The sequence below is a fragment of the Acytostelium subglobosum genome (genome assembly GCF_000787575.1).
Source record: "Acytostelium subglobosum LB1 DNA, scaffold: scaffold4, whole genome shotgun sequence".
Lineage (NCBI taxonomy): Eukaryota > Evosea > Eumycetozoa > Acytosteliales > Acytosteliaceae > Acytostelium > Acytostelium subglobosum.
Window position 1 is genome coordinate 393,524 of NW_012236528.1, and position 14,625 is coordinate 408,148.

The 14,625-nt window shown below is 40.5% G+C and overlaps 7 protein-coding genes across 7 annotated transcripts; all 7 read left to right on the forward strand.

Annotated features, from left to right (window-relative positions):
• Nucleotides 1-917: 917 nt before the first annotated feature.
• SAMD00019534_023210 (hypothetical protein) lies at nt 918-2,147 on the forward strand (the record flags this gene model as incomplete). The annotated part of the gene is made up of 1 exon (XM_012901619.1): nt 918-2,147. One exon carries the CDS (start codon nt 918-920, stop codon nt 2,145-2,147), a length of 1,230 nt encoding a protein of 409 aa, XP_012757073.1.
• Nucleotides 2,148-2,395: 248 nt separating this feature from the next.
• On the forward strand, nt 2,396-3,862 carry SAMD00019534_023220 (hypothetical protein; the record flags this gene model as incomplete). Its single annotated transcript, XM_012901620.1, has 1 exon — nt 2,396-3,862. The coding sequence occupies one exon, from the start codon at nt 2,396-2,398 to the stop codon at nt 3,860-3,862; it is 1,467 nt and encodes a 488-aa protein (XP_012757074.1).
• A 1,150-nt stretch (nt 3,863-5,012) lies between these two features.
• Nucleotides 5,013-5,534, forward strand: SAMD00019534_023230 (hypothetical protein; the record flags this gene model as incomplete). Its single annotated transcript, XM_012901621.1, has 1 exon — nt 5,013-5,534. One exon carries the CDS (start codon nt 5,013-5,015, stop codon nt 5,532-5,534), a length of 522 nt encoding a protein of 173 aa, XP_012757075.1.
• A 145-nt stretch (nt 5,535-5,679) lies between these two features.
• On the forward strand, nt 5,680-7,167 carry SAMD00019534_023240 (hypothetical protein; the record flags this gene model as incomplete). Its single annotated transcript, XM_012901622.1, has 1 exon — nt 5,680-7,167. A coding segment is annotated over one exon (1,488 nt), but the record flags the coding sequence as incomplete, so codon positions are not given.
• Nucleotides 7,168-7,239: 72 nt separating this feature from the next.
• On the forward strand, nt 7,240-8,781 carry SAMD00019534_023250 (hypothetical protein; the record flags this gene model as incomplete). Its single annotated transcript, XM_012901623.1, has 1 exon — nt 7,240-8,781. One exon carries the CDS (start codon nt 7,240-7,242, stop codon nt 8,779-8,781), a length of 1,542 nt encoding a protein of 513 aa, XP_012757077.1.
• A 1,282-nt stretch (nt 8,782-10,063) lies between these two features.
• SAMD00019534_023260 (hypothetical protein) lies at nt 10,064-10,606 on the forward strand (the record flags this gene model as incomplete). Its single annotated transcript, XM_012901624.1, has 1 exon — nt 10,064-10,606. One exon carries the CDS (start codon nt 10,064-10,066, stop codon nt 10,604-10,606), a length of 543 nt encoding a protein of 180 aa, XP_012757078.1.
• Nucleotides 10,607-12,732: 2,126 nt separating this feature from the next.
• On the forward strand, nt 12,733-14,187 carry SAMD00019534_023270 (hypothetical protein; the record flags this gene model as incomplete). Its single annotated transcript, XM_012901625.1, has 1 exon — nt 12,733-14,187. The coding sequence occupies one exon, from the start codon at nt 12,733-12,735 to the stop codon at nt 14,185-14,187; it is 1,455 nt and encodes a 484-aa protein (XP_012757079.1).
• Nucleotides 14,188-14,625: the final 438 nt, after the last annotated feature.

Consider the following 14,625-nt stretch of genomic DNA (forward strand, 5'->3'; position numbering starts at 1 on the left):
CATATAAACAAATACATTAATTATATATTCATTGCTTTGTGGAATGTAAGTTTGCTATGGTCACACAACCCCACCTTATTGGTTGATCTATTAATAATCCATTTTCTTTTATTCTATCTTTTATGGACAATTATTAACGAGTTATTCCGGAAACATTTAAATTATCACAAATCCGTCCAGAGTTGTAATATTGTATACAATATTACAAAAATTACAAACTTGAATGATTCGACCAATATATTATATTAATTTTGTGTTTGTATAAAAAATAGGTGCCCTATCGTCTATAATCAAACCATCTACTTAGGTTTCATCAACAAACTGCATTGTAGTTTCAGGATTAGTTCCTTCTGGTTCACAAGGTAAATGCTCAACTTCTCACAAGCCTATGGAGATTATTTATTATCCTTATGGATATCAAGAAGACCCTCGAACTACAATATCTTATTATAATCAATTAATTTAATAAACACAATTCAATTGAATTAAATGATCAAAATCAGGCAATTTTAAACTTTACAAAACACTTGAATATTTTCTTTGTATACAAACAAATAATATATTAATAATAGTAATGGATGATGACAATGTTGAACATACAAAGTGTAGATCACATGGCAAGACATTGGACTTGTTGTGTATAGATTGTAAGAAGTTATGTTGTTCAAGTTGTTTGGTAGTAGAGCATAATAAGCATGAGATGGACTGTGTAGATGTGATCAAGGATTGATCACAAAGAAGAAGTGCAACGATAGGTTTGACAAGAGACTACAATCATTGTGGACAACAGTACAGCAACAGGCAACTGCTTACAAGTCATTGAATGATACCTACACTCAAATCAATCATACTTTGAGGGACTACACGAGTTCCTCGTKKTGGAGGAGCATAAGCTAGCGTCGCCCGTCAAGCAACAAATGAATGACACTCAATCATCGATCAACAACATTGTTGGCGAGATCAGAGGCATCAGCACTCTGTTCAACCTCCCAACAAACAATGCTGACGTGGATGCGGATGTGGAAGCGGATGGTGAAGGAGATGACTTCATGAAGGATGGGCAAGCCGATGACACCTATAACGACGACGATGACAAGGAGAGTGTACCAGTCAACATTGATCATATCCAATCATGTAAATCTGTGGAGGAGTACATCAACTCGGCTTGCAGTCTAGCTGCGGCACGTGGCAGACCTAAGGACAAGGTCGACGACTATCAACTGCTGTCATTGGTCAATCAAACAGTTCAAAGGAGTGAGTTGGGATACGATGTCACTCAGCCAGTCCAGGCCATGTTCTACGATGATCGTCTTGTGTCCGCCAAGAAGCAGCTTCAATCGTCGTATTCACTCGTCGATCCCATGAAGGGTATCAACGGAAAGGAGATTGTGTTCTGCGTTGGGCATACGACGGGCCTGTTCTACCTGCCTTGGTCAGACAAGACCCAAGAAGTGGAGGGAGGCAACCAGCTGTGCAAGGTATATACTGTGCCCGTCTTTGCCAAAGGCCACTTATATCTCTTTGGCACATACTATGGCTATGGAGGTGTTGCACGTCATAACAAATCTTTTGCCCGCTACTCCTTTGAGACTCAACAATGGACCAATCATATCATTAGCAACAGGATCGACATTATTGGTGACTCCAATCTCACCGCTTGCTTCGATGGCTACACCTACATCTACCTGGTTGGCAAGGGTGCCCAACAGTATAGCGATGGAAGTGTTGTGCGTCTCAACGTCCAAACACTCGAGTTCGCTCTTGTTGGCAATCCGAACTTTGGCCAGCTTTTCCCAAGGGCATTGTACTTCTTCAATAATCATATCTATGGCACCAACCATCAAAACATCCAGGTTCAGGCAATCAGTTGCTACAACGGCCATGTGAGCACCGTGTTCAATGATGTAGGACATCAACCAAAGTCCTCATCATATGACGACAATGGCAAGATATACTTCTACACCGACCTGTCTCTGATTGAGGTCAGCCTGGCAACTATGACCAAACAGACCTATCTACGTGACAACCCACCAGTGTTGGACAAGATGTTATACTTCAACAATCCCAACTATGTACTACTAAATGGACAATGGATCCAATGCAAAGAAGATGTTCGTTTAGGATCATGTGTGTTCCGTCACGATTGATTGATCGATCAATCAACCAATCGAATAAAGTAAAGTGTTTTCGCCAACTGACTCGATTAATCCATTCACTTGTTCATCCATAACAAACAGATACATAATCAATCAATCAAACAAAGATGGACGACAACGACAATGATATGATAGTAGTACAGTGTCAGATGCACGGGAAGTCATTAGACTTGCTGTGTATCGATTGTCAGAGATTGATATGTCTTACATGTTTGGTGACCGATCACAATAAGCATGAGATGGCATGTGCAGATGTAGTAAAGTCATTGATAACAGAGAAGAAGTGTAATGATATGTTTGATAAGAGGTTACAGTCATTGTGGACAGCAGTTCAGAAGCAGGCTACAACCTACAAGTCATTGAGTGACACTCGTAAACTAGTACATGATTACTTCAAAGAGCTACACGAGTTGCTGGTCGTTGAGGAGCACAAGTTGGTGTCACCAGTCACTCAACAGATGGATGAGGCTCAAGTCTCCATCAACAACATGGTTGATGAGATAGGTGACATCAGTGAACTGTTCAATCTCTCAACACAAGTCAACAACAACAACCAGGAGGCAGATAATGACGATCACAAGGCAGAGCAAGACGTCACGATCATTCAATCATGTACTACTGTGAAGGAGTACATTGACAAGACGTGTACTCCATCGACCAAGGATATGGTGACATGTTCAGACTATCAACTACTCAACCAACTCAATGAGGGTGTTCAACGAATCAAGTGTATGCCAGAGTGCCCAGTCATTGATCAGGTCGTGAAGGTCAAACTACAAGCCGATGGCCTCAACACAATCAGGAGACAACTTCAGTTAACATACACGTTGATCAATGCCGATGTTGTTGCAAAGAAGACGATCAATCGCAAAGTTGATGGACAACCCAAGGAGCAACCAAGAGTTGAGGCTGACTTGGTGTTCTTGTACAGCCCGTCCATTTGTGCTCTATTCGACCCAAGAACAGGTGTATCAAGGGAGTTTATTAATGTTAACCAAATAGCGATTAGTAGGAAATGTGCCGTCTATGCCAAAGGCCACATCTACATCTTTGGCATGTCAATACTCTCGACACAATGTGTCTTGCACAGGTTCTCAATAGCCACTCGACAATGGACAACTCAACAAGTTGGTGAAATACAAGTCGCAGGAAAAGAAACCCCAAAGGCGTGTTTCGATGGCGATTCCACAATCTACCTGGTAGGATCATTCAAGAATGGAGCGGTAACAATAGGCTATGCATTGTTGGTATTGAACATTGACACTCTGCAACCGGATGTTGTCCAGAGGAAGTTTACATCAATCTTTGACTTGAATCGTATCGAGTCATTGTATTATTACAACTACTACCTCTATGCCCTAACTACCAACAAAGTCACGTTCAAAAGGAGACTGTGGTCAATCAATTGCAACAATCGTGGAGATACTAGATCCATGGAATTTGACGTAGGGGTCCAACAAAACTCAGCTGCCTACGATGGCAACGGCAAGATGTACTTCTACGACCAGACTGGCATTATTGAGTACAACCTTGGTACCCAAGACAACCAGATATATCCACACTACCAACTTCTACAACTTGACACGATGCTTTACTTTAGTAACATCAACAATGTGCTACTGAATGGTGCGTTGGTCAGATGTCCAGACAGGCAAGTCGATCACGACCACCTATCTTGTTTGGTTCGTGTTCCAATCGGCTTGTGATAATGCCGTTCAAAAAACCTACAAAAGCAAAGTGCACTCGTTGTATCATTAAATCATTCTTCTTTCAAACATAGAGATACTGTAATAATAACATAAATAACAATTAAATATGAATAAAGATGATATGACAAGATGTAAAAGACACAACAAGACATTGGAGATGCTTTGTATCGACTGTAAACAACTTGTATGTTCAAGTTGTTCAGTAATAGATCACAAGAAACATGATTTGGACTGTATCGATGTGATCAAAGAGTTGATCAACGAGAAGAAGTGCAATGATATGTTTGATAAGAGATTACAATCATTGTGGACAACTGTGCAGGAACAGGCAGCAACATACAAGTTATTGAATGACACTCGTAAACAAGTACATGACTACTTCAAAGATCTACACGATTTCCTTGTCATTGAAGAACACAAGTTGATGTCACCAGTTGACAAACAGATGGATGAGACTCAATCATCAATCAACAACATCATCGATGAGATCAGAGATATCAGTACTCTCTTCAATCTCTCAACAAATGCCAACATCAACAACAACAATAACGATATTCAAAATGACGAGCAACCAGATAACTCAAACTCAAAGGTGGAGAGCATTCAATCATGCACAACAGTTGATCAATTCATCAACAAGACATGCTCAGCACCTAACAGGGGCTCGGTGGACTGTTCCGATCACCATCTCCTCACACTTGTCAAGCAGGGAGTCGAACGAATCAAGACGGCAGAGCATGAGGCAACTCAACCTGTCAAGGTGACATTCGATAATAACCGCCTGGTGAAAATCAAACAACAGATTCAATCAACATACACATTGGTCACTCCACCATCTGCATCAACGAGATTGGTTGGACAACAGACAACAACATATGGCAATGAGATGATATTCACCATCAATTGTCGGGGAGAAATGAAGTTGTTTGACCCAAGATCAGAAGCTGGCCATCAGATTCCTGGCAATAACATTAATGTCCTTTTACCTAGGAATTTTGGAAAATTTTATGTGACTCACGCCAGAGGTCATCTTTATCTCTTTAGTCAATCCCATTTTGTTGGCAATAGTTTAGAATTGATGCGCTACTCCTTTGAAACTCAACAGTGGACCATGCACGATAAACTTTATTCAATGAGCCCGAGCAGTATGAAGGCTTGCTATGATGGCAATAAGACCATTTATGTGCTTGGCAAATCCGTGCCAACCATCTTCGATCCATACCATCACAATGATTTAATACAAATCGACATTGATACACTCGAAGTCACCAAGGTTGGTCAACCTAACTTCTACAATGATAACTATCCAGTAGAATTGCACTACTTCAACACACAGATCTTTGCTGTCATTCCCAAACACACACATTTGTGGACGATCAACCCATTCAATGCCTATGCCAGCCAGTCATTCTCATTGGCTGCACGGATCAATGCCGCCGATCCATCGTGCCATGATGGCAAGGGCAGGCTGTACTTTTACAGTGGATCTGTCCTGTTTGAACTCAACTTGACAACAGTTATCAGTCAAAAAGTTGGCGGTGAACACAATCCACCAAAGCTGGATACCATGCTATACTTTAGCCCAGACAATGTTGCTCTGGTAGATGGCAAATGGTATAGAATTGAAGACAATTATTATGGTTCATGTTTGGTTACCAAACATCAATAAATAAATCATTGATTTGATTGAGTTGTCAATCACTTTCACTTCATTCAAACAGATAAGAATACAAATATACATGGACAACAACAACACCAACAATAATAATGATGATAATGTGACAAGATGTCAAAGACACGGCAAGACATTGTACATGCTTTGTATCGATTGCAAACAACTTGTTTGTTCAAGTTGTGCTGTGATCGATCACAAGAAACATGATTTGGACTGTGTAGATGTGATCAAAGAGTTGATCAATGAGAAGAAGTGTAATGATATGTTTGATAAGAGATTACAATTACTGTGGACATCAGTACAAGAGCAGGCAGCAACATACAAGTCATTGAATGACACTCGTAAACAGATCAATGATCACTTCAAAGAGTTACACGAGTTCCTCATCATTGAGGAACACAAGTTGGTATCACCCATCACTCAACAGATAAATGAGACTCAATCATCAATCGACAACATCATCGATGAGATTAGAGATATCAGTGCACTGTTCAATCTCTCAACAAATGCCAACAGCAACGACAAAAATAACAATGAGGAGGCAGAGCAAGATGTCACGATCATTCAATCATGTACTTCGGTGAGGGAGTACATTGACAAGACATGCACTGCATTGACATCCAAGGATATTGTAACTTGCTCAGACCATCAACTACTCAATCAACTCATTGAGAGCGTGGCTCGAATTGAGAGTATGCCAGAGTGTCCAGTCATTGATAGATTCTTAAAGGTCACTTTACAAGCTGATGGCCTCAACTTAATCAAGAAGCAGGTTCAGTTGGCATACTCATTGAGCAACGTCACCGATCCCAATGAAGGACAACTCAAAGAACATAGAGTTGGAGGTGGTTCGGTGTTCTCATACGGTCCAACCGTTAGTACACTGTTCGACCCAAGAACAGGTGCATCACGAGAGATTAATAATAATGGCGTTTTAATGAACAACGTAACGAAATGTGCCGTCTACGCCAAAGATCACATATACTTCTTTGGTCAAGTCCCACAGTCGACAGTGTGCTCCATATTCAGGTACTCAATGGCCACTCAGCTATGGACAACACATCAATTGGATTCAATTCTAGTATTGGGTGGATACCCTATGGCATGTTACGATGGCAACTCCACAATCTACTTGATTGGAAAATACTCATTGAGAAATTCATTGGTAGCATTGAACATTGACACATTGCACCTGGATGTCGTCCAGAGGAAGTTTACATCAGGCTTTGAGAGACATCGTATCGAGTCATTGTATTATTACAACGACTACCTCTATGCCATCACTCATTGTCATGCCACTCGCCAGAATTTTCTGTGGTCGATCAATTGCAAAAATCAAGGAGAGACTAGGCTCGTGGACAATGACGTACCAATCGAACGACATTCATCTTCTTACGATGGCAAAGGAAAGATATACTTCTACAACCTCCAATCTGGCATTGTTCAATGTAACCTAGATACCAGAGTCTTCCGGTCGCATCCACTCAACCAACTTCCACAACTGGACACGATGCTTTACTTTATTAACATCAACAGTGTACTGCTGAATGGTAAATTGGTCAGATGTCCAGACAGGCCAGTTGATCACGACAACATATCATGTTTGATTGGTGGTTCAAACATCGAATAAATATAAAGTCGACAATTGCAATGCAATCATTCATTGAAACATAGAGATAATACATAAATATAAATAAATATGAATAACGATGATATGACAAGATGTCAAAGACACGGCAAGATACTGGAGATGTTGTGTATCGATTGTCAACAACTTGTTTGTTCGAGTTGTGTAGTGATCGATCACAAGAAACATGAGTTGGACTTTGTAGATGTGATCAAAGAGTTGATCACTGAGAAGAAGTGTAATGATATGTTTGATAAGAGGCTACAATCATTGTGGACATCTGTACAAGAACATGCAGCAATATACAAGTCATTGAGTGACACTCGTAAACAAATACATGACTACTTCAAAGAACTACATGAGTTCCTCGTCATTGAGGAGCACAAGTTGATGTCACCAGTTAACAAGCAAATAGATGAGACTCAATCATCAATCAACAACATCATCGACGAGATCAGAGACATTAGTACTCTCTTCAATCTCTCAACCAACGCCAGCATCGACAACGACAATCATAACAACGACATGCATGTTGATGAGCACTCTGACAAACCAGATAACTCAAATTCAAAGGTAGAGAGCATTCAATCATGTACAACGTTAGAGGAATTCATCAACAAGACATGCCCAGCAACAATCAGGGACATGGTAGACGATCACCAACTCCTCACACTTGTCAATCAAGGAGTCGAGCGAATCAAAACTGATGACTATGCAGCAACACAACCTGTCAAGGTGACATTCGATAACAACCGACTGGTGGAAATCAAGCAACAACTTCGATCAACATACACTTCCACATACGCGTCTTCAAAGACATCGGCTGGATTGGTTGGAAGTGAGATGATATTCACCATCAGTGGCCAGGGAGACATGAAGTTGTTTGACCCAAGATCAGGCACTGTCCAAAGGATTCCTGTCTTTAATAACTTGTTTAGCTACAAGAGTTATGCACTATACGCCAGAGGTCACCTCTATCTCTTTGGAAAATACCAAACTGATAACAATGAACAATTGATGCGCTACTCCTTTGAAACACAACAATGGACCAGTCTTGACACACATAGAATGCGCTCTGAGGGTATATTGGCATGTTATGATGGCAATAAGTCCATCTATGTTCTTGGCAAAGCCTTGCAAAGCATTTTCGATCCACACCAGCGCAATGAATTAATACGAATCGACATTGATACACTCAAAGTCACCAAGATTGGAGAACCTCTCTTCCAAAACGATTCCTTTCCTATATCCTTGCACTACTTCAACACACAGATCTTTGCTGTCCTTCCTGACAATGGGCCCAACAACAACACTTGCTTGTGGACGATAAACCCATTCAATGGCTATGTCAGCCAGTCATTCTCGATGGATCCACGAATCTCCAACCGACTATCGTGCCATGATGGCAAGGGTAAACTTTACTTCAAGGACACAGCTCGCATGTTTGAGCTCAGTTTGACAACAGGCACGACCTTGTTCCAACCCGATTTTTCCCCTGCCAAGTTAGATACCATGCTCTACTTTAACAACAACGATATTCTGATCGATGGCAAATTCATCAAATGCAATGAAGACAATCAATGTGGCTCATGTTTGGTGGACATCTCAAAATAATCAATGACAGGTATTGTTGCATGTCCAAAGCGAACACCAGGAGGTACGTTTGGCTAAAATGAAAACAGGAAGGGTCAGTCTTGGAGGTACACAGGAATCACACCCTTTTTAGCTCCTGGTTTTTGCTTTGCTTGGTTCCCTTGAATTTTTCAAAAAATCTTTATCTTGATCAGATCATTTTCATTTCTTTTTATTTCATTCATACAGATAACAATACTTATAAACATACATGGACAACTACAATGATGTGACAAGATGTCAAAGACACAACAAGACATTGGAGATGTTGTGTGTCGATTGCAAGCAACTTGTTTGTTCAAGTTGTGCAGTAATAGATCACAAGAAACATGAGTTGGACTGTGTAGATGTGATCAAAGAGTTGATCAATGAGAAGAAATGCAATGATATTTTTGATAAGAGGTTGCAATCATTGTGGACAACTGTAAAAGAACAGGCAGCAACATACAAGTCATTGAATGACACTCGTAAACAAGTACATGACTACTTCGAAGAGTTACACCAGTTCCTCGTCATTGAGGAGCATAAGTTGATGTCACCAGTTGACAAACAGATGGATGAGACTCAATCATCAATCAACAACATCATCGATGAGATCAGAGACATCAGTACTCTCTTCAATCTCTCAACAAACGTCATCATCAACAATAATAATCACATTCAGGATGAGCACTCGGACAACTCAAAGGTGGAGAGCATTCAATCATGTACAACAGTTGGCCATTTCATCAATAAGACATACCCGGCATCAACAAAGGAGATTGTGGACTGTTCCGATCATCAACTACTCACACTTGTCAATCAAGGTGTTGAGCGAATCAAGACGGTAGAATATGAGGCAACTCAACCAGTTAAGGTGACATTCGATAACAAACTTCTGGTGACAATCAAAAAACAGATTCAATCAACATACACATTGGTCGCTTCATCACATACTGCACTATCTGGATTGGCTGGCCAACAGACAACAACAGGTGGAAATGAGTTCATATTCACCATCAATCGTCAGGCAGAAATGAAGTTGTTTGACCCAAGATCAGGCACTGTTCAACAGATTCCTGTCATCAATAACATTAGGAAGTTGCACAAAATATTTTATGCGATTTATGCCAGAGGTCATCTTCATCTCTTTGTTCAACTTGGTAACAATAATGCAGATCAATTTATAAATTTTTACCAACCTGGTAACAATAATGCAAATATACAATTGATGCGCTACTCCTTTGAAACTCAGCTATGGACCATGCACCACATACAGTGTACAATGGAACCTAGCAGTATGGTGGCATGCTATGATGGCAGCAAGAGCATCTATGTGCTTGGCAAAGATATGATTAGGAATTTCCGTCAACTCCAGCATCAGAGCTCTGATTTAATCCGAATCGACATAGATACACTCGAAGCCACCAAGGTTGGACAATCTGCCTTCTACAATTATGAACAACCAGTAGCGTTGCACTACTTCAACGAACAGATCTTTGCTGTCATTTCAAACAACCCTCATTTGTGGACGATCAACCCAGTCTATGGCACTTCCAGCCAGTCATTCAAGTTAGATCGACGAATCACCGGCCGGTCATCGTGCCATGATGGCAAGGGCAGACTGTTCTTCAAGGAAGATGAAAGCATGTGTGAGCTCAACTTGAATACTGGTATCATCCAGCATTATCCAGATGCCTATAACCTGCCTATGCTTGATACCATTCTGTACTTTAAGTCGCACAACCGTATTTTGGTCAATGGCAAATACATCGTCAATGGAGTTGGAAACAATTATGGTTCATATCTGGTGTCCATCCCAAAATAATCAATAAATCCTTGAACATCACTTTCATTTCATTCATTCATACAGATAACAAACAATGGACAGCAACAATATCATTGCTATAACAAGATGCCAAAGATATGGCAAGTCAATGGAGATGTTGTGTATCGATTGTAAACAGTTGATTTGTTCAAGTTGTGCAGTGATCGATCATCAGAAACATGGGTTGGACTGTGTAGATGTGTGTGATAATTATGATCGTGTTTGAATCGATGGAAAATATAGCGTTGTCACTGGTGACATTCCATATGGATCATGCATCGTGCGACATGAAGTATGAATCATCCTCGACTTACTGGATCTATTCCGATCAATGCCTCAACTCCCATCCAAAATAAACTTCAATTTCAAAACTATCATTCATTCAATCATTTATCAACCTCCATCAAACACATCAGATACAAAGATGGACAGCATCAATGACAACAACAACAACAATGATGTTACAAGATGCCAGAAGCATAACAAGTCATTGTGCATGCTGTGTATCGATTGTAAACAATTGATTTGCTCAAGTTGTTTAGTGATCGATCATCAGAAGCACGAGATGGACTGTGTCGATGTGATAAAACAGTTTGTCAAAGATAAGAAGTGTAATAACAGGTTTGATAAGAGGTTACAATCATTGTGGAAAACTGTGCAAGAACATGTAGCAACTTACAAGTCATTGAGTGACACTCGTAAACAGATCAATGATCACTTCAAAGAACTACACGAGTTCCTCGTGATTGAAGAACACAAGTTGGTATCACCCGTTAACGAACTGATGGACGAGACTCAATCATCAATCGACAACATCATCGATGAGATCAGAGATATCAGCACTCTGTTCAATCTCTCAACCAATGTCAACAACATCAACATCAAGCAGAACGTTGATGATGAGCACTCAGACAACTCTATGGTCGGGATCATTCAATCATGCACAACAATTGATCAATTCATCAACAAGACATGCTCGGAATCAAATAAGAAGGACATCGACTCAAGTGGCACCGATCATCAACTACTCACATTGGTCAATCAGAGTGTGGAACGAAGCTTGTTGGAGTATGAAATCGCTCAACCCATCGGAATCAAGTTCAAAGAGGTGCAAATCGCGTCATTCATGAGACAACTCAAATCTATGTACACTTTATTCGGACCGTACAATGTGGACTCGAGACTTGGAAAGGACTTGATATTCACCCTTGGAGTGGACTGCTCGTTGTTTGATCCAAGCACATCAGTGAACCATCTGGTGGATGATCAAAACAGGGTACCTAGGGGCCAGATGTCTGCTGTCTATGCCAAAGGTCACATCTATCTCTTTAGCAATGAGCCGCCAAAGAATCAATACTGTTCATTTATTAGATACTCATTTGCATCACAACAGTTTACAAGCCATCAGGTAATAGATCTGGGAGTTAGCTCATGTGTAAAACTGTTTGCCTGCTATGATGGCGACCAGACCATCTATTTACTTGGCTCAAGGAAAAACAACCGCAACAGTTCTATGGTCAAGTTCAACATCGATACACTGGTGATCACTTTTATTGCAGATGTTGCCCTTGGCAACATCATCCCACAGTCAATGTACTACCTCAAATCTCAACTCTTTGTCCTCAATTCCACAGGGCCAATTAGATATATCAATTGTGATGGTTCAATAACTGGCAATTTATTTATTAATACTGACGTGACAATCAAGTCAACATGCCACGATGGTCAAGGAAAGCTATACTTCTTCACAGATCAAGGATTGGATGTGTTCGACCTGTCAACATACTTTCGCATGTCCCATCCACACAACCAACCTCCATTATCCACTATTCTCTACTTTAGCGAACCAAATCGTATCCTCTACAATGGAAAATGGTCCCAAGGCCCTCAAGACAACCAACTCGCATGGTGCCTTGTTAGAGATCTCCAACAATAAAGAAAACAATTCAATAAACTTCCAAATTTCACAACCAATCAAACATTCACTCTTTCATTCATAAGATACAAACATGGACAGCATCCTCAACAGTCGCCAGAGTACCTCAATCAATCATTCAGTGGCAGTCCAGACTATCAGCACTACACTCAACAACAACGACAATGTTGATGATATGACAAGATGCCAGATGCACAACAAGACATTGTACATGCTGTGTATCGATTGTAAACAATTGATTTGTTCGAGTTGTGCGGTGATCGATCATCAGAAACATGAGTTGGACTGTGTAGATGTGATCAAACAGTTTGTCAATGAGAAGAAGTGCAATAACAGGTTTGATAAGAGATTGCAATCATTGTGGACAACAGTACGAGAACAGGCAGCAATATTCAAGTCATTGGATGACACTCGTAAACAGATCAATGATCACTTCAAAGAGTTACACGAGCTCCTCATCATTGAAGAACACAAGTTGGTATCACCAGTCACTCAACAGATTGATAAGACTCAATCATCAATCGACAACATCATCGATGAGATCAGAGATATCAGTGCACTGTTCAATCTCCCAACAAAAGTCAACAACAACAACAAGGATGATGAGCACTCAGACAATTCGATGGTCGGGATCATTCAATCATGCACAACAGTTGATCAATTCATCAACAAGATGTGCTCGGAATCAAACAAAGACATCGACTCAAGTGGCACCGATCATCATCTTCTTTCATTGGTCAATCAGAGTGTGGAACGAAGCTCGGTGGAATATAAGGTCACTCAGCCCATTCGTATCAAGTTCAATGAGGATCAAATCGTGTCATTGAAGAGACAGCTCCAAACTGTATACACATTATGTGGACCGCCCAATGTGGACTCGAGACTTGGAAAGGACTTGATATTCACCCTTGGAGTGGACTGTTCTTTGTTTGATCCAAGCACATCCGTGAGCAATCGGATGAATGATCAAAACAGGGTACCAAGGTGCAAGACGTCTGCTGTCTATGCCAAAGGTCACCTCTATCTCTTTAGCAATGAGCCTAAGAAGTATTTTCACTGCTCATTAACTAGATACTCCTTTGCATCTCAACAGTATACTAGCTATCAGATATCTGATTCCGGAGTAAGCTCATGTGACAAACTGTTTGCATCCTATGACGGCGACCAGGTCATCTATTTGCTTGGCTCAAGGCAAAACAATTACAACAGCACTCTGTCTAAGATCAACATTGATACCCTGGAGATCACTGTGATCGCAACATTTGATCTTGGCAACAGTATACCACAGTCAGTTTACTACTACAATTCGCAACTCATTGTACTTTTTGTCACAGGGCCGATTAAATATATCAAATGTGATGGTACATTGTCTGGCAATATTTTTGCTAGTACTGATCCGACAGTAAAGTCAACAAGCTACGATGGTAAAGGAAGGCTGTACTTCTTCACTGATCAAACCTTCGATGAGCTCGACCTGGCAACAAATATCCGCTCGTCCCATCCATTCAACCAAACACCTCCAATCTCCACCACTCTCTACTTTAGCGGAACAAACCGAGTCCTCTACAAAGGAAACTGGTCTAATGGCCCTCTTGGCAACAAACATGCATGGTGTCTAGTGCGTGATGTCCAACAACAACAATAAACCATTCTACTTTCAAGTAATCTTAATAACTACTTTGAGTAGATTTCATCTGTACACCTGGGATATGAATGTAGTGGATATGGAACTATTCCATTTTAGGTTGATTGAAGTTTATCTTTATGTTTTAGGTAGTGTTTGTGTGGAAAACAACAAAAATTACCTGCCGACAATGTCGTCAGGTGAGTTATGGAAAAGTTTGCAAAAAGCAAAGACAGTGGATCCCTTATCGGTCACGCCCTACTGTATAGTCTCATGCGCAAGAACTGAATTAGCACATTGTTCAAATCGACCACTTTATCACTGTGAACTGCAATTCAATTTATGGTTATTTATCTGTTCAATTTTCATCAATCAACTTACAAACCTCACTAAACATCGACTGATGAACATCAATCAATCTTCAATCTAATGTTTACAACGTGTTATCAATCATATAAT